General features: G+C 48.0%; 1 protein-coding gene across 2 annotated transcripts in view; it reads right to left on the bottom strand.

The window, feature by feature from the left end:
* The window catches only part of Tara (SERTA domain-containing protein 2 taranis), a 49,735-nt gene extending 37,002 nt beyond the window's left edge, over positions 1–12,733 (bottom strand). For both annotated transcript variants that reach the window (XR_013082487.1, XM_076790066.1), the window contains exon 1: positions 12,365–12,733. Coding sequence is in view for 1 of the 2 variants with exons in the window: in XM_076790066.1 (XP_076646181.1) it covers positions 12,365–12,385 (21 nt within the window). In the remaining variant the exon portion in view is untranslated. The remainder of the gene's footprint in view (positions 1–12,364) is intronic.
* Between the last annotated feature and the right edge of the window lie 6,045 nt (positions 12,734–18,778).

The raw sequence follows: 18,778 nt of genomic DNA, 5'->3' as shown, positions 1-18,778 counted from the left end.
AATCAAACGCGAACGTGGGGGAGAACGGGGGGTAGAGCGGGGGAGGGGGGCGGACGGGGGGGGGCAGGCACGCTTAAAAGTGAGACAGAGATACGAGTCGATAGAGAGAGACAGAGAGGGAGAGACGTATACACAACCGGGAGGCCAGGAGAGAGAACGAGATAGAGAACCGTGGAAGCACGTGCTACCGAAAGGAGTGGTGGGAATGTAAGTTATGCGCAGCACGTGATCTTCGGAGATCCGTCCGAGCATTTCTTCGCTCGGGGGACGTTCGCACATCCCTCGCGCGTCCGTGTGTGTACGTGTGTGTGTGCTCGTGCTCTCTCGCGCGCGCACGCGCTCGACCTCGGCTGTGTTTGAACAAAAGAGACAAAGGAGAAGGAGCGCTGACCAAGGGACTCGTAAATCGCGCGGATGTGTCTGTCCGTGAACCGGAGAACGTGCATGGTGCACGTTGCACCGGTAACTTTCGTGGACGGTGTCTGCACGCGTGCCGTGTCCCGAGCTACATGGCCGGGGCAGTCTGCTGGAGAGATGAGGAGGAGACGTCTAGACACATGAACCTCCAGGCTGATTGGTTATTGGGTCCACGTGGAGGAGGAATTTATGAGCATGTTTGTAGACACCGCTGCTTACACCGAGATTCTACACGTGGTTCTATTGTCAATGGGTACGATGACGAGGATCAGAGACTGACGCGATCTATCACCGTTCTAGATAAATGAGCCTCGGGGCTGATTGGCTACTGGGGCCACGTGCAGGACTTTACGAGCACGTTCGTAGACACTGCTGCTACTTCTGAGATTCTACGTGTGGTTCTGTTGTTAACGGATCGGACGATGAGGATCGGGGATTGCCGATTTTATCTCGGGATAGAATCGTTCCAGACCAGCCATACTCGGCCTGCGATCCGCCATTACATTCATTATTTCTTCAATTTTTCAACCCTCCCAAATTTTCAGGCTATGGTCACACGAACACCGTGTTTATTTATTTACTCTATGTTTCTGACAAACGTGTGGCCCGAGGAGAAGAAAGGATGAGTACGACTGCTCTAAAACCTCGGGGCTGATTGGTTACTGGGTCCATGTGGAGGACTTTATGAACATACAGTGTTTTCTCGATATATGTCAACAACGCGGGTCTTGCCAGCGACACATATCGTCCAGGTGATACTATTATTCTTTCATCCACGTGAACGTCGTACCCGACCCGCGTTACGTTTACCCCGCGGTAGTGGGGATAGTTCCGCGACTTTTATCAGCCAAGTATTTGCGACATGTATCGAGAAATGACTGTATTTGTAGAGATCGTTTTTTTCTGAGATACGTCTCAGAAGACTATCCCCTCTCTACCTTGAATGAACTTGAGGAAACGTCTAGACACACGAACCTCGGGCCTGATTGGTTATTGGCGCGCGCGGAGGAGGGCACTATGCACGGTTGTAGAGAGTGTGGCTTTTCTTGAGATTCTACATCTGTGTCTATTGTTGATGGATAATGACTGGGATTCTGACGGTCTATCACCGTTCTAGACTCGCTCTCTTACTGTGTCTCTGGCCAGGCAGTCTAGGAGTTGGTTCTAGACGCGAAGCGTTCGACGTCCGCAATCATTCGGAATAAGCAGCAGTCGCACAACAATGAAACGTACGAAACGATGACACTCGTTCGCGTGCGACGCGTCATCGGGGACGCCTCACGTGCAACGTTACGTGTACCCGCGACGGTACAACGACCCGTTTCAGAGTCGATCATACCGGGTGCGCACATGCTTCATTCACGGTACGCGTCCCCGACTCCGGTGGCAATCTTTAAAATACGGCGTCCACGTGGTTCCTGCCGCTGCTCGCTTCTCTCCCTCTTCCTCTCTCTCTCTGTCTCTCTTTCCGTGACAATCCGTTCACGCCGGTCCCCGTTCGGCCGCCCGCACCCCCGCGGTTTCCCATGTCCGGCTTTTTGCCGATAGGGAAGGTAAACAACCGTAGAGTGTCACCTGTTATTGTCGTACGCAAATAGACTTCATTCACGGGCAACCTCGTATACACACTCTCACGTGCCCGTTGTGTACTCGAGTTTAACTGGCGCCTAGCAAGTGCCTGCATACCACCACCACCACCGCCAGGGTTCTCTTTCTCTCCCTCTCTCACTGCGTATACATGTATGTGTGTGTGTGTGTGTGCTGAAGAGAACCTGTCGCGTGTTCTTATCGACTATCCGAGAAGTTCAAGTGCGAGCTGGTTAAATCCGTGTTTCTTTCTCTGAAAAGGGAACGCGATATCGGTACTTGTTCCTCGGCAAGTCGCGGTGGGGGGATCGACGTAAATGGAACAACGCGTTCTCTCGTTCTACAGGCTGCCGGATCCACTTTGCGGCCAGCAGATTGTCCGGGAAAGATCGACGTGCATTTAGAACCTCGCCGAAGCAGATGACCAAGATTTGTTGCTCGAGAGACTGTTGTCGGTAGGATAGGGGATGTCAGTGCTGGCGGGGGAACAGCTCCAGAAGAAGCGTACATTCAGAAGCTTAGGGATGTAGATGAGTAGACTGCGGACTTTATGCGTTCACGAGGAAAACGGGTGAGCGCAATTCAAGGCGGTGGACGGATTAAAAGTACGTGGAAATGTCAATTTAGTTTCAGTTGATTAAAATCGTTAAAGGAAGTATGAAACATTTCGCCCCTGTTTCGTACAATGTATACAGATTTTCGCATAAAGATCCTTGCTTAAAACAGTGTTGGTAGAAAAGGGAGTCTCAGAGCTGACAGAGGATCGGATCTACAAGAAGAGGCGATCGACGTGCATGGTGGAAAGCCTTAGGGAAGTAGATGACCAAGATTTGTTGTTCGAAACAATGTTGGTAGAATAGAGAACGTTAGAAGTAGCAGTGGAACAGCTTCGTAGGTAGAGAAGCTATCTACCGGTTTCACAGAGCATTTAAAAAGAAGAGAACGAAGGAAAGGCTGTTGATTGCAACAAGCGCCGGCAAGCTACAAGTGAAAGCGTGCACACCGTCGTCGAACAGGGTTAGCTGTCCACCGGCTGAGCTGACTTCAACTTTTTCAAGTCGTGGCTGGTGTCCTCATCGGCCTGCGCTCACCAGCGTCCGAAATCGACTGAGCCGCGGAATGGAGCTCCGAGGAGGACAAAGCGTATCGCAAGAAGGGCGACGCGAGGGGTGAGACGAAAGTGCACAACGATCCGGTGGTCCAAAGGGATGGAAGGAAGGAAGGAAGGAGGGTAGGGAAAGGAGAAGCTGTACCGAGTTCGAGGGAGATTGGTGGTAGAAGAGTCACAATGCACCGACGCACACTCCGACGACTTCTATGTCGGTTGATCTTCTCTCTCTCTCTCTCCTCGTTTCCCCCATTCCTTTCTCCGAGCCATCCACGTGTGTTTACATCGTACTTTACGTTATATACGAACGAGCTCTCCCGATGTAACGCGAGAACCTCTCACGCATACACGTGGATCATCCTCTACTCGGTCTCTCTATCTCTCTCTCTCTCTCTCTCCCGCGTCTGGTGGCGGGCCCGTTCATCGTAGAAAGTACATAAACTGTTCTCGTTCACGTCGATATCGTGTCAGCTGTTGCTTCCTCCGTTTCGTTGCTTCGCGGCACGTCACCTACCGCGGCGAACCCCCGGCATACATTATTACAACGTAATCGTGGGTGTGCGAGCCCGACGGAGAGCGCCACCACCCGATAATGCGCTTTTGTATAGGCCACGGGAACCCGTTTCGCTGGTCGCGTGTCGTAAACGGTCGCGCATTGTTTCTGTGGACACGTACCGGCCATTTCGTGTGAGAATGCGAGCCTGTAACCGTACGACTGCCAATGTCATGGGGATTCTCCTTGTCCGTTTAACAAGCGCGTCAACGGCTACCTGTTATCGCCGATTGGCGGGAAGACACCCAGGACTTGACACGACTCACCCTCTCAGGACACACGTGCGTCCAGGGATCCTTCAGTTATGCCGTCAATTTAGGTTCAGAAGTTCTCGGTATACTTTGTTTTCTCAGGAGAAACTCGAACACTCTTCAGAAATTCGTTTTAAGATTCTACGTATTCTAAGGGTGGATAGGTCTCCGCAATAACTCGAGACACTCCACGCGACGGGACGGTCCCAAAATGATTGGGTGTCATCGGACACCACTTCGAGACCTCCGTGAGTGAAACCATTGACAGGGCGATCTTGTACAAACACTTAGTTTTCCATATCGTTTCCCATATCTTTCGCACCCGATTCATCCTACAGCCTAAACATAGTTTCACCGAAGCGCATCCCTACTCCGACGACCAAAACGCACCATCCACTCACCAATTAGGAATCTTTCGGTCACCCCATACAGTTTAAAGACAACCAGAAAATCATTCTCACAATTTAATTTCTTTGTTGGTCTTCACCAACGAACTTCAACCCCGAAATCGCTATACCCATTTTGCAATTTACTTCGTTCGTTGGTCCAGAAATCCTCCGATGCATCCTCCCCATTGAAGAGCTTCGAACCCCGAAATAAACCACAAGACAAACTCGATACACCTATTTCGAAATTGAATTTGTTGGTCTAGAAATCCTGTAACGCGTTTAGAAGCCAGCCAAACAGATCGAAGAAACTCGATAAAGGAGACTTCAATCGAGGGTGGACAAAAAACAACAACAACAACAACGAACGCAGCGAGGTTCGAATAGTTGTAGAGCTCCATCGACGTCGAGAACAGCACTCGTGACCACAAAAACGCGGAAAGCCACCGGCAGGCAGCTCTCTCGCTCATTCAGCTACAAAACAATGAGCGCCACGGCACGAGCCCCGGTGATATAATTTCGGTCAGACGGTAAACAAAAGCGGTCCTGCGCGCGGATGCTAATAAAAGTACAATACAAGGGCCCTGGAAAATTGAAAAGGAACGTACACATGACCAATGACGGGGGGGGGGGGTTACGGGAAAGGATTAAGGGTTCAAGGCCGAGTAGCAGCGGGGTGGAGAACCGTTCGATAGAAATGTGGAGTCGGATCGCTTTCGCCGACGGCGAAACAAGGGTCGAGTGTCCCGAATGCCGACACCTGCTCGCATGAGCCATGTACAGTGTAGTGCCGAGAGGATTCTATGAGGAAACCGCAACGCGCGCGGCCGCCGGACAGGTCCCATTATTCCTGTTTCATTATATCCGAAGGTATCCCGACCGCCTAAACAGGGAACGGCATCTTTCATGGTCGTTGACCTATCTTGCTCCATCATCCAGCAGGTCTCTGACTTCTCACTCCCGTGCCTGTGACTTTGACACTTTAGACAGCTGGCGATGTCTCAGTCTTTTTACAGGTTGATCGAATGAGAAGCGGAGAAGTCTCGTTTCGTTGAACACGATTACTTCGGTCTAGAACGGCGGGAGAGTCATTAGAGGATCCAGCGGGCGCAAGAGTCCGGCAAAGACTGAAGCCTCGTATACAGTTCCCCCGATGCACTCCCTTCGCAATTACGACACCATCAGCGTGGTGGGCGTGAAATTTGTCCGCACAAAAGCCCGCCGCGCCGGTGGGACGAGGGAAGGAAGAGGACAACGGATAGGCATCGTCGATCACGGGCGCACAGTTTTCTCCGGCGTCTAACCTTAACCTACCGCAAAAGGATACTCAACTCTGACGTTGCACTCGAATAGAACGACGGTTATCGATACGTCTTGTTGCGTGGAGAGAAGCCGAATCGATGCATACACACACAAAGAGGGTCCCGGGGGGTGAGGCGGCGGTTACTTTTCGTGAATGGTGGCCGCTTTTCAACGTGAATGGCCGCCAGTTAATGGCACGTGGTCGGATTCCTACGACGTTGGACACTACACCGACGGGATTCGTCCTTCTCTTTGTAACGCTAATACGTTTATTATGGCGTTAGGCAACGCAACGATACCTGCGATCAGGTCCCCTAAATTTTCCACGAGTCATTTCCCCGTTAACAGGTCTTTCTTCCCTTTCTCTTTCTTTCTCTCTGTGATATACGATGCCAGACGATAAAGACGACCGTGAACGAACCGTGGCGCCACTGCATCATCCTATTCATTTATCATGACTTTACTGCACCCTCGCCTTTCCAGAGTTCCGTGATACAGGAAGAAGCGTGCGGCTACTGAAATACACAAACCCGCACGGAAGAACAATGTTGCTTGCACAATTAGGTACAGCGAATAACCGCGATAAGTAGCAACGCGATGCTACGCTAGAAGATACTTTGGAATTATCAATGGAGAATGAAACACGCGATGCCGCGTACCTCGCTGTCGTATTTCTTTCTTTCTTTGGTAACTTGTTGAAGGCGAGACTAAGTGGCAGAGAGAAAAATGCTGCATAGTTGAACGACTCGCGTTTGTCGTTTAACTTATAGCCTTCTTAGCGATTACCTGCTGGACAATTTGCAATTTCCTATGCAAGAAAAACAGTGTGCAAGAATAGAACAAAATTGCTATGTCTGCGGCGTTTTGAAAGGTCAGCCGAGACAGTAGGATTTGGTAGGTTGTGCGAAAGTCCCGGTTGGAATTTCGGATGTAATTAAAAATCCATTAGGTAGCGAAAGCGGATCGGTGATCTTCCTTCAAAACAGGACAAGTGCGTGACAAGTAGATCAAGTTTGGTTTTATTTTTGTTTCGACATCGAGGTATCAATCGGTAAACGGTAGGAGGTCGGATCGTTGGGAACGTTACGTGGAATGCGTGCGATGCACGAATTACGTTGACACGAGCTGCTGCTGCAGCGGCGTCGGCGTCGGCGTCGGCGTCGGCGTCGGCGGTGGCTACGAATTTTTCAATCGCGGTGGGAGGTGGGGGCGGTAACGTAAACAAAACTGTGCAGAGTGCAATGCGAGGTTGCATGCGCGTGTACGAGAGACCGCCACCACGTGCTTCGCCGGTGTCTTTGCATCGAAGGGGGACAGTGGGAGATGCCAGACACAACGTAACATTCGTAATTCGTGATTCACCGATGTTATCAGCGAACGCCAAACAGTGTCGTAGGTCGGATACGCGCATGGGACAGTCCAGTTTGCAAATGTTCTGTGAAACGCCGGACAACGTACCGTTACCGTTGAATATATTCAGCATTGTTCCCCTTGTCCTCTTTCATTCATCGCACACGCGTCCGTGAAAATTTAGTATAACGGAAAAGAGTCATCCTCCTTCATTTGCAAGTTAACTTCATAGAACGTATGCACATTCATTGATTGCTGACTTTTCTTTCTGGTGGACAAATTTAATTTTTAACGAGCACCTGGTCCGGAAGTCTTTTTGAAAGTGTTATGTGTTTCTACTGTTAATATCTAGGTGATAGACTTTGATAGTAATTAAGTGGTTCAAGTCATCCTTAATTATTGCAGCAGATTTTCAACTGTTACAGCAAAGATTCTAATAGAACGGTTAGATTCGATAGAACAACTAAGTTCTTGGAGTGTTACATGCTTCACTCTAATCACTCCTCGATAAGACCGAGTAACTCGATCATAACTCTAAGGTTTAGGGGCAGGGATGAAGTCTTTAGAACAGTTACTTACACACCCAAGCCTTTTATAACGCGATAGTTTGAAGACATGGTTTCGATACAACACGGTGCAAAGATAATGACAACTTTCCCTTAAATTGTGTACTTGTGTCGCAGTCACCGTGTGCTTAGTAGATTTGAACAACCCTCCGCATTCCTTTGATTTGTACTACTTGCAAGTTTCGTGTAACATGACTTGGATACAGCACGGAACGAATTAACCGTGTTATAGTAGGATTAAGTGTGTTCACTGTTTCCAGGTGAAACGGACTGTGGCACAGGAGCCGACCCCTGACTGAATTGTAACTGGAGGACTCGAGGGACGAGTGAACAGAAAGTTTTACAGGAGACTAGAGTTTCTAGCGCGATTTCTGGATAGGTGTTCACGGCCAAGGGCGATCGTACGTTCAGGATGCGTTCTCGCGAATGAAGCTGATTACGTCCTGTAGAGCCAACTGCTGACTACGTCAAGGGGCCGTACCAGCAGAACGTTAGATAGGAGGCTTCTAACACGATTTCTGGATAGGTGTTCACGGCCAAGGGCGATCAGACGTTTAGGATGCGTTCTCATGGACCGAGGTTGGCGGTGTGGCGTGCGACTGGGTTCTCCGAAGGCATTCGACTCCCACGCTGGTCGCGCTCGTGGTGTGTTCCATGTGTAGACGAAATACACGTGTGCGAGGCACACACACGAATAGAAGACGAGCCGGAGAGAGAAAGAGAGAGAGAGAGAGAGAGAGAGAGAGAGAGAGAGAGAGAGAGAGGAGGCATCACGTTGCGCGCGGGACCGGGAGAAAGGGACATGCACGACGCACGGTTGCTCTGCATGCATTTAAAACGGGGACGCGGCCCGTAAATCACGTAGTAGAGGCTCGGTTCGTTGCGGTGCAACGGCGAAGAGGACATTGCGCGCCACCGACGCCGCCGCCACGTGGTTTTCGCGGCAAAACTATGCGGCCGCCACACGCCGGGCGAATTTATGAATGGGAGAAGCCTATTGACAGATCGCGCGTCGATAACTCTCTCGTTAATGACCCGTGATGGTGGGTGAACGGCTCGATGTGCCGCAGGAGGAACGACGACGGCCAAGAGGAGGAGAAAGAGAGGAGGCGGAGGACAGACGACGGAAGGAGGGCAACGGGGGAAAACTCGGACTCGCTTTATACCGTCGGGCACCTCGACGTCATACGCCGTTCGGTCATCGTAACGAGTCTTTGTCCTGGCCCTCCCCGATGGAAGTGCTCCTCCTCGAGCAGCAACACCACCGCGACATAGAGCCAGGAACTCTATCCTCCTCCACCAACCCCCGACCCATTCGATGAAATCGTCTTTCCGCGAATTTACCCGCTGCAACGGCTTTTCCGCGATCGCTATGATAGCCCGCACAGGCGACTCAAAGAACCCCTTTGCGCACCGATTTCTCTGTAGAACCGCACAAGGGACTCTACCACTTCGGACACGATAATTTAATTATTTTTAAGAAAGGCTCGCGACTCGTGATTGGATCGTGTGTTTCCGGCTAGAGGTTTCGAGTTTTCAGGTTCGATAGAGTGCAAGGGCTAGGTGCGAGGGGTGTTGTTAGAAGACAGAGGGAAACGAGACCTGTTCACTGAGAATGTTCTGATGTAACTAGCGGCGAAACAATGTCCTATGTTTCTTCGTAAATTGTAATAGATAGTGACGATTTTGAAAGGTCATGTCATGGAGGATATGAACCCTCTCGTAGGGCTGCTCGTCTTTGCTGAAGAAATAGAAATTCTACGAATACAGAGCGACAAGCGAGATCTTCAATTTTTATTTTAGAACGACTTCTATCTGGACATTATATTACTCCAATACCATTTTCCTTATTTTTGTTCATATAACTCACTGATACTCGAGTAATTATAAAATAATTTTATACTGGTGCCCGGTGGACATTTAAGAAACCAATTTGCAGCTACTGCACCTTCCAAAACGCTGATGCAATGTCGCAAAAGAAATATCGCACTGATCTCTCACTGGATAAAAATGATTCCAACGTCCCCTGTCCGCGCAACAGAAAATTCTACGAACAACGAAGAGCATTATTCGCAACCGTTTCAAATTATTAACAAGAATCCCGCAACCTGCTGGAAACGCGCGCGTTGCAAGTGTCCGACGGACACTCTTGCTCGTCTCTCCTCACACGCTATCACCAATAGATACGAAAAATATTGAAATTCGCACACAGAGTCACCGGTATTTTTATCAAAAAATCAATTTGGAAGTTTACTCGTTCCCTCGCACGGTACACTGGGGCCAATTTCGGATCACACGGTTAGGAGATTGAAAACTACACTATAACTCCACTGTCGAAATCGCTAAACACGTACCATATTTTACGGAAAAAAAAGAAACGAGTAATGCAAAAGATTTACGTCATACCGGCTCAGCCGACTCTGACACCATTGACTTTATACATGTCTGACGCAACGATGGGGATTTCAGGCGACTCTACGTTGGCATTTCACCAGGATCAACGATTTCAGATACCGTCCACGATTCCATCATTTCAATGTCGAACTCCGAAATGCCGCGTGATCCTCTCTGCGGGAGCACTACTTTCGTCTGATCGACTGTGTAGAGAAGATTCGACTGTGGAATACGAATTTGCGAAATTTTATCAATATCCGAGAGACGATTGCAGAGACGGATCTGTGCAAATTATACATTTAACCCTCGGATGGCGGATCGTCTTCATAACCGCACAGTTTATATTCCTCAAGAACAGTTGTGTGCATTATTTGGTAATTTTTGAAACATATTTTTCGAGCTACTCTTTTTAGACACAACAGTCTTTGTATTACTCCTAGTGGATTCGCTAGGAATCGAACCGTAAACTGGCGACTTTTATTCTTTGGGTCAAAACTGACCCAAGCTCCGCCATTCAAGGGTTAATGCGACTATCCATCGATCAACTCCCACACGAGAACAACTAAATAACCACTATACACGTACACACGATCTGTAGTAACAGCCAATAAATATGCGCTTAAGAAATTCGATTTTTTGGAATATTGGAGTATATTGCAACTAAGGCAGTTGCATGGTTTGAACATGTTCTAGCCAGTATTGCATAGCAGAAGACGCGGATACCTCAAAGTGGTGTAACTTCTACGTATCTAGTATGCAGCCTAGCGTCAAATCGCAGAATTCCCCATGAAAACTAGGAACGATCATAGACGAGCATGGAGGACGAGTTAACTCGTCTCCCCGGTTAACAGGTTAAAGGTAAAAAGAGCGGGGGGGAGTGAAAAAGGTCTAATAAATCGTTGGTATCGCTACCACGCGATCGTCAAGTAAAAAAAGAGCAAAAAGCAAATATATGCTTTTAAAAACATCCCTTGGAACAGGCGGGTTGTTGTCGTCGCGGTAACCATGACGACGTTGCCCCCTTGATGGTTGGTCATAACCGTGCCCCCTCCCCGTCACTTAGCGAACTCGTACCCTTCTCCTCGCTCCTCGCGGAGCGCGCCGTAGCGACGCTAGGTTTCCTCCACAGCGCTGGCCAAGTAAAGAAGAGGCAGCCTCGAAGCCTCCGGTCACCTTTCTCTATCTCTCTCTCGCTCGCTCCTATTTCGATCCTCCTTTCTCCGTCGCTCTACGGTCGTTCTCGCTCTCTCTCTCCCTCTCCCCGTCGTTCCCTCTTATTCCTTCTCTACAGTGGTTTCTTTCTCTCTCCCCCCACCCTGACCGGCGACCCACGACCCGCCGTCGTTACCACAGCCACCTCGATCGCCCCCTCGGCCTCGCCATCTACGCCATCCAGCCGCGGCCACCTCCTCCTCCTTTTGCCCCCCTTCTCCGCCTTTCTCGTCACCCTCTGCCCCCCCCCTCTACTTCTCCTCCACTGCTGCCTGCCGTCACCGCTCGTTCTCCCCCTCCCTCCCCCCGGCCACCGCCGCTCGTCCCCAAGCCCAAGGAAACGCGGGATCGCTTCGAATTCAAACTACTGAACACGAGGTTACCACGCGTCAAATCTGACACTTCGCCACCGACGTCAATGCACCGCCGTGTGTCGTTTTCTAGCCGGCGCCGTGAACACCGTCGGCTAACCCCGTGAAACCATCGCTGTTCCCATGCAACGATCGTGCCGTCGTTTCTGACGGCACTCGAGTTTTCCAGGGACACGAATCCTGGATACCCTACGAATCGAAGAGAAAGCAACCACCGTTGCGATTTTCTCTTCTGTATATATATATGTATATTTTTTTTTAAGCTTTTATAGCTGAGTTTTTGAGCGCTCGATTCCGCGGCTTTGTGCCGACGGATGGTTTTACTCGACGGTGGTGTTCGCACACCCTTTGTCGATAGAACGATTCTGCGATCGGAGCGTATACTCGTAGCGGTCTCGTGAAGAGATCGTGAGGAATATTCGAGGAAAGTTTCGACCGGGCTCGTGGTCGCTGCCAGACTTGTTCGTGTGCGCCAGCCGTCGAAAGGCGTTACGGGAATGAGAACCATTCTCCTCTGTGGTCCGAGGCAAGAACCGATCGTATCCGAGGGAATACTCGTGAAACAAGAAAAAATCACACACTGAAAACACTGGGCACGACGTCGCATGCGGCCGAGGGATCGAGTCCCCCGATGGAGCAACACCGAACTTGGAAAACGGAGCTGTGCTGGGAGACTTTTTCACAGAGAACGGACAACACTCCGCCGACTACGTTCTGTCGAATTCGCGTAACGCTCTCTCGGGCTGGCCGTGCAAGAACGTGTGTCTCGATGGCGAGCGGGCCTCACAGGTTTTCGGACACAATATTTTTGAGAAAGAAAAAAAAAATAGTGTGCGAAGAAAGGGATTGACGTAGCACTGCACTCACCTGACCAACGTCGCACCACATTATTATTTCGCTGGCACTGACGACAGCATCTTGGGTCGCTTGTGTACCATACACAGTGTGGCTCGATGGTTTTTGTTTTCAGTGAAATAACAGTACGTGAAGTCGAAGCCCCACCGTCGGTGTTCGCTCCGGTTTTGATAATATAACGCTTTGTTCGTTTTCGTTTATTCTCTCACAGTCTCACGAAATGCACTCACGGTTGCGGATTACATTCGTTGCCGTTTCAATATACCTCGCGTGTCGGTATACCGTCTCCTGGCTGGCTCGTCGAGTAACACCACACGATCACTTCGAGTGAACGACACGACTCTCACCGACGAGCCTACTAGCGACTGGCTGGCCATGCAAAGCATTACTGAATACTCTAACAACAGTACTCGCCGAGTGTCGCCGCTCGGTTTTCCCCCGAGCGCGCGCTCGGCCGTTTCCGTTGGACCTCGGCCCACCTGCACTCTAGCACGACGGCACGGTGCTCAGGACCGTAGCGCCGACGCGCCAGGCCCCCGTCCTTATTCTCGTGTTTACTTCGAGCGATCCTGTACGAACGATCTTACGGTGAAATAAAATTTTTATCTCGCTGCTGAACAAATATCCACACTTTTTAACATGATAATTAAAGCGAATTACTCACTGTATAAATCCCTGATCGCACGGTGACTTATCGATCATCGTACAGATTGATTTCTAACGATTATTATATAACTGATACGCTAAGTTGTATGTATTTGCGTTTAGCGGGATTGAAAAATACATACGCCAGTTCATATTTTCTGGTGTTCATGAAAGAGAGACCTTGTGAATGAACGTAAATTAAAGGGTCCTGGCTATTTTACAGCCTGTAAAGTTGTAATAACGGGAGCGCGGCGGGTACCTTTAATGTTCCCGAAGAAAGTTTCAGAATTTATTTTTATACGCTACCGGTTGGCCATGTAGCCGACGGTGACCGATGCTTTGCCCATGTGTTTAATTTACACGAAATTGTGCACAATGAGATTCATGGTTTTCGACGGGACACCGTATGATTTAGATGGTTGATCGAACAATTTTTTTTTTTCGCTGTTACGCGCCGCCAACAATATGAATCCATTAGAGCGTTAGCTAAATTGTTTCAATATATGTACCTATCGAAACGAACAAATTAAAACAGTCCTGTGTCTCGATGATTTACCGCGCGGTCGATTGGACTTTGAATTTAATAAATTATTTTTAAAAGCCATTGTACCCCGAAAAGCGAATAGCACAATATTGTCGACGTTCGAAACTGTGGAGGATTCCGTACGAGCGGAAGGGCCGCGTTCTATTCACGCCACGTAAATTAATTGTATAATTAATATTGAATATCCTCGGATTGTTTACGCCATTTAGGTAGCTCATAGAAACGATATCCATTGTTTAAACCCACAGTTTCAAAATGGAATCAATACTTCTCTATACAAACTGATTCGTTGATTAATGACTTGTATTTTATATGAAAAACACGAACAATCACCACTTCAACTCCAATAAATACTGCAACACGAAAAATCAAGAGGTTCTGTTACCATAATTTTTCCAATGATGTGGAACATATTTTATCAACCAATTAAAAATATATATTTTCTGTAGAATAATAATTGGACTCCATGTGTGTGTGTATGTATAACAATAAATACATGTTTCATTCGTAGGATGAATACAACATATTTTGTTGGGCAGAGATGTTTTCCATACAAAAGTGTTTGTACGATGAGAAAAATAATTTGGCGCGAGAAAGTGCGCGATAGTCGGACGTCGCTCGATGAAAGTTACGGGAGAATGGTTTGACGAGCGATGAAAAATTTGATCCGGCGCAAAAACTCAAAATGACTTAGGCCATTCGATAGGTACCGAGAACTATTTCGCGGACCTCGCACTTCTCGCGCCGTTTATCAGCAACTTTGTCAAGCGGTGCAACCACACGCTTCTGCGAATCTGAAATTTAACTTAAAAAAATATTCAAAACTGCTGTTATCATCTATACATTCCATTGAGAAGTGCTATAAGTTTCTAGATCAATAAATTAAAAAGAAAAAAAGAAAAATTCTTAATTAACAAAATATTTTCAAACAAAGCGACAAGTGTATACGAAATTAGGGGACATAAAAATATGTTAATAAAATTAAATTTATGTACGTTAAAAAAAAGAATTTTTGAAAATAGAAGGTTACGGGAGTTTTGAAAAACGGAGTTGCAGACGATCGATATCGAGCCGAAGTTGCAACTCGATTTTGATTTCGAGGCTGTGAAACGGGGAACCCGCAGATACCGGGGCCCCCGAGTACGAGGGAGTCCTCCCAACGCCGTTAGCTTCGAAACCCGCCACTGACTGTCAGCCTGTATACGGCAAGCAGCATAAGAGCGGCCGAAGGCCTCGGCTCTCGCAAGCCAGCAACGAGCGGAGCAGACAACGCCGCACGGATGCCGGCGCGCCACCTACCACACGGCAAGCAGCCTAAGAAAATTCACCGCGAACATTTTTATTCGGTACCGGGTAAACGGGCAGCATCACCGGCGCGGTCCGATCGCGAAATGACACCGGCCTGAACATAGCATCGGCCGATGCAGCCGATTGCTTGGTCGGCCGGCGAATTTCGCGAATTTTGCGCGACATTCCTTGGGCAGCTCCCGAGGCTCCGTGAGGAGTGTACGGCGTATCGCGCGGCCGATGGCGAAGCAGTTCTAAAGCGAAGTCGTTTTCACCGCGAGGCGAAGCGAAGGCGCGGTGAACATTTTCTTCTTCCTAGCCTAACAGTCGGCGGCGCGTCCCTCTCTGTTCATTGTTCGTTGGGATTATGCTCACATGCCCGTTCTCTCGGTGGCGTGTTTTTAATGGAAAAGAACTTCGACTTCTTGCGCGCTCGCGTGAAAGTTCCAGGCCGGCAACGGCAACAGCAGCACCGAGTCGAACTTCGATCGAGCCCGTCGAGGATCCAGGTACACCGGCCACAGGCATCAGGGCGAAGTTGAGCGTGTTCGAGAAATCCGTTCCCGTTCCCGCTGGCCGATCGACAACCGGGTCGGTCATGCAGAGCTCGTTGTTTTCGCGAGGACGAGCCCGCGAGCCATGTAAAGCGCGATATTCGTCTGCACCGTTTACGTTGGGAACAGCCACGGTGTGTGTCGCACACGGCTGCGTGTGCCGGCCAGACCGAAGTGACGAAATCTTATGAATATTACACTGAACCGGGGCCCGGGTATTTGTTGTTGTTCTCAATGTTTGACCGTCGCATTGTACGCATAGGGGAGTGGGGGGGGAGACGAGCCGGGCACGGCAGTGTATAAGTTTGAACGCGGCCGATTATTGTTGGCGCGGGAATGCGCCAATGATTCTGACCGCGGAAACTAACGCGTACCGGCCGTTTAAACCCGCTCACTCGCGGTACAGCCGTATGCGGCTAATAATATACGCGTAATACCTGCGCCGCGACACAAAGAACAGTATACCAGCAGGACAGACGAACACACGTGGCTCCGCGACGGAAGTAAAGAGCCAGTCCGGTTTTACGATTGGTTAGGCATCGGGCGACAGATGAATTGTGGCCAATGAATGTCCTTGCTCTCTGGACGAGGCCGCCGCGCCTAGGCAGAAGCTACGCTTCTACGAATGCTATGAGCGCCCTGCGCTCCTATGAGCCACCAGGTTTGCTTCTTTGAAATGCGTTTCGAAAATACTCACAGTTTTGATCCTTCTGGTCCGTTGGAAACCTCTGAAGTACGCTTGTGGTCCTAATAGCTGACCAGCCCACTCCTACGACCTTAGACTCGAAACGTGAACCAAGAGCCTGGTTCAGGTACTTTCTTTGGAAAAAGAGTTGCAGGGTGGTAACGGATAGGCTTATAGAGTTTATATGTATACGAGTAGTAATATACATTGTAGTTTTGTTTTGGTTCTCCTCTATGCGTTTCTTTGATTGTTGTTATACTATTCGAATGCTTTAGACTTTCCTTGGATATGATTACTGAACTTTCTCATCTAGCGGCGGAATGGGAACTAGAGGTAGATGGTACCAGCGGTGGGGATAAGGAAACATCGAGGAACTCGCGGGGCGTTTTACGACCGTCTTCGAAAGCTGCGACTCCTGTGTACTTCCGGCCTGGATTCTAGAAGCACCTGCAGGCGGTTTTCTTTTCGCGGAAGCGAAAAGATAATTCAGCAACTGCTGAAAATACCCCGGTGGCGTCCGCGAGTTCTCCATGCTTGTATTGATTTTCGTTGACATTGTTGAATCTGGAATTGTCTCGTTGACCGTTCGGATTATTGCGCTGTCGAAAAACTAACCTTATTCTACGCGGCCGTGCGAATCCTAACCCTCACATGGACCATTTGAGATATTGCTACTTAAATTTATACTGGCGATTACTGGTTTATTCAGTGACGTATCTGAAGACATCGATAAAATTTTGTTATTCTACCAACAAGTTGCAACTTGGAAGTAGATCTCTACTTAACAATTCGGTGGAAGTGAATACTTTGAAAGTTCACCTTAGGGTTATGCGAATCCATGGTGTTTGATGTGATGTTGCAAGGTGTTTTAGAATTAGAAATTTTAGATTTATTAGAGAGGTTGTTTTGTAAATGTTGTGTAGTTTTAAGTTATTGAACAAAAACGCGAGAGCTTAAAAGTGTTTATATAAGAACGCTTCTGGAAATATATAAGTGTAGACTCGAGAAAGTATCGAACAAAATGATGTTACGTTGACGGTGCATCGACGGGGATCCTCGAGTCAGTTTTCCCGCCATTCCTCTGCTGACCTCGCAACCGGAAGTCGTCTCTCAGCCGCATTCCTCCCATCCCTAAATTTCTTTCTCTCTTTTGCTGCCTCTTATCTCCACGCTATAAGTCAGGTACGTTCAATATTAATAGAAAAACTAGCTTTTCGTTTTTATATCGTTGCAAAATATATTTTCACTAGAAACGGAAGAAATCTATAATTATCTATAATTATCTACAATTATCTTATTTATACGTACCCTTAATGAGCGGCAGCTCAGTACCAACTGAAACTGTCATACAGTATCCGTCGATAATCCTTCAAATTTACATTGTTATCCAATATCGAACTCCAGCAGCTGGAAGTCTCTCGCTCGGTCAAATTAAAAGCACCTGTTAATACACGCTCGGCTCTGCACTGGCGTCCGGACGACATCGACAGGTGTTGTAAGTTAATCAACTAATTCGGCAACTCGTGCGCACACGTCGCTTCCGTTCATCTTATTTTCACAGTAATTATTCATTGAGATTATTTATGGGGCAATACAACGTTAGGGACGTTCCAATCACCCTTTTATGAAGTACGATCTTTATGCGTTTACGATCTTCCACAATCCAGTGTAAAAAATGCATGTAAAAGTTAGGTTTTGTTTTCTGAGGAGGACTTTTACTTTTTTCTCTTTATTGTTTTGGTTCCAAATATGCTAACAAGCTCTTGTACGTGTAGCTTCATGCCACCATATAAAATATTTGGGAAAAAATATATCAACACATTACTTACCAAAACCTGCTATGAATTTCAATGACTGTTCTGTAACCGAACAAAACTCAAAAATCTTGTTTCAAAAAATAACCTCGTAAGAAATAATGGACTTACATACCTGAAGGTTCATTGTTAAGTCAGGTCTAAAGTTGCCGTGCCTGTTGAACAATTTTTTAATACTAGGTTTACGGGACGCGTCAAAATTACGGATTTTAATATTTTTAATTTATGATTATTGGGATTGTAAAGATTTATATTTATATAAGATTATAATTTAACATTCAAATTATACAACAAATTTACATATTTAGATATATACTATAAAAAAAAGTGTTAACAAAAGTAAACCTAGCGTTAAGAAATACTCAGCTGCTAATCATAAACCTGTTAAAATAGGGTAGGATAAAGTTGATAACTGAGCCTAAATGGCAGACTACCGGAATAATTTTTCTGATATTTTCAAGTCTGGATTTACTGACATTTTTCAGAGTCTCATGCTTGAGTAATGAACTCGACTCGATCATCACCCACGGAAGTGTCCCAGTTGTTTCAATAATTGTTGAGTAAAGAACTTTGGTTCGGCGTTAACGCGATGGAAGGAACGGGCGCGAACAAGAACAACAAAGTGGCGGTCGTCGATCGAAAGGGCGGTCACGCTAATAGCGACGATCGGATCCTCATTATGGATTCCGATCGTGGGCATCGATAGAGATCGGCAATAAGTTTTCCGTGCCTTTGAGGCCGGTGGGGTGGGGGAGAAGAGAGGGAATCCCTTCCACTCGAATGAGGCAAGTGCCGCGAATTAATTCGGGCCGAATCGGCTCGGATTAGTCCGTTAAGAAGCCCGGCAATTTCGATTCCGGGCTAGTGACCGGAACGATGTTTACATAATACATCGGA

This window comes from Halictus rubicundus, chromosome 6 (assembly GCF_050948215.1).
Source record: "Halictus rubicundus isolate RS-2024b chromosome 6, iyHalRubi1_principal, whole genome shotgun sequence".
Taxonomy (NCBI): domain Eukaryota; kingdom Metazoa; phylum Arthropoda; class Insecta; order Hymenoptera; family Halictidae; genus Halictus; species Halictus rubicundus.
The sequence above is the reverse complement of the archived record's forward strand: the minus strand, read 5'-3'. Positions and strand labels throughout refer to the sequence as shown.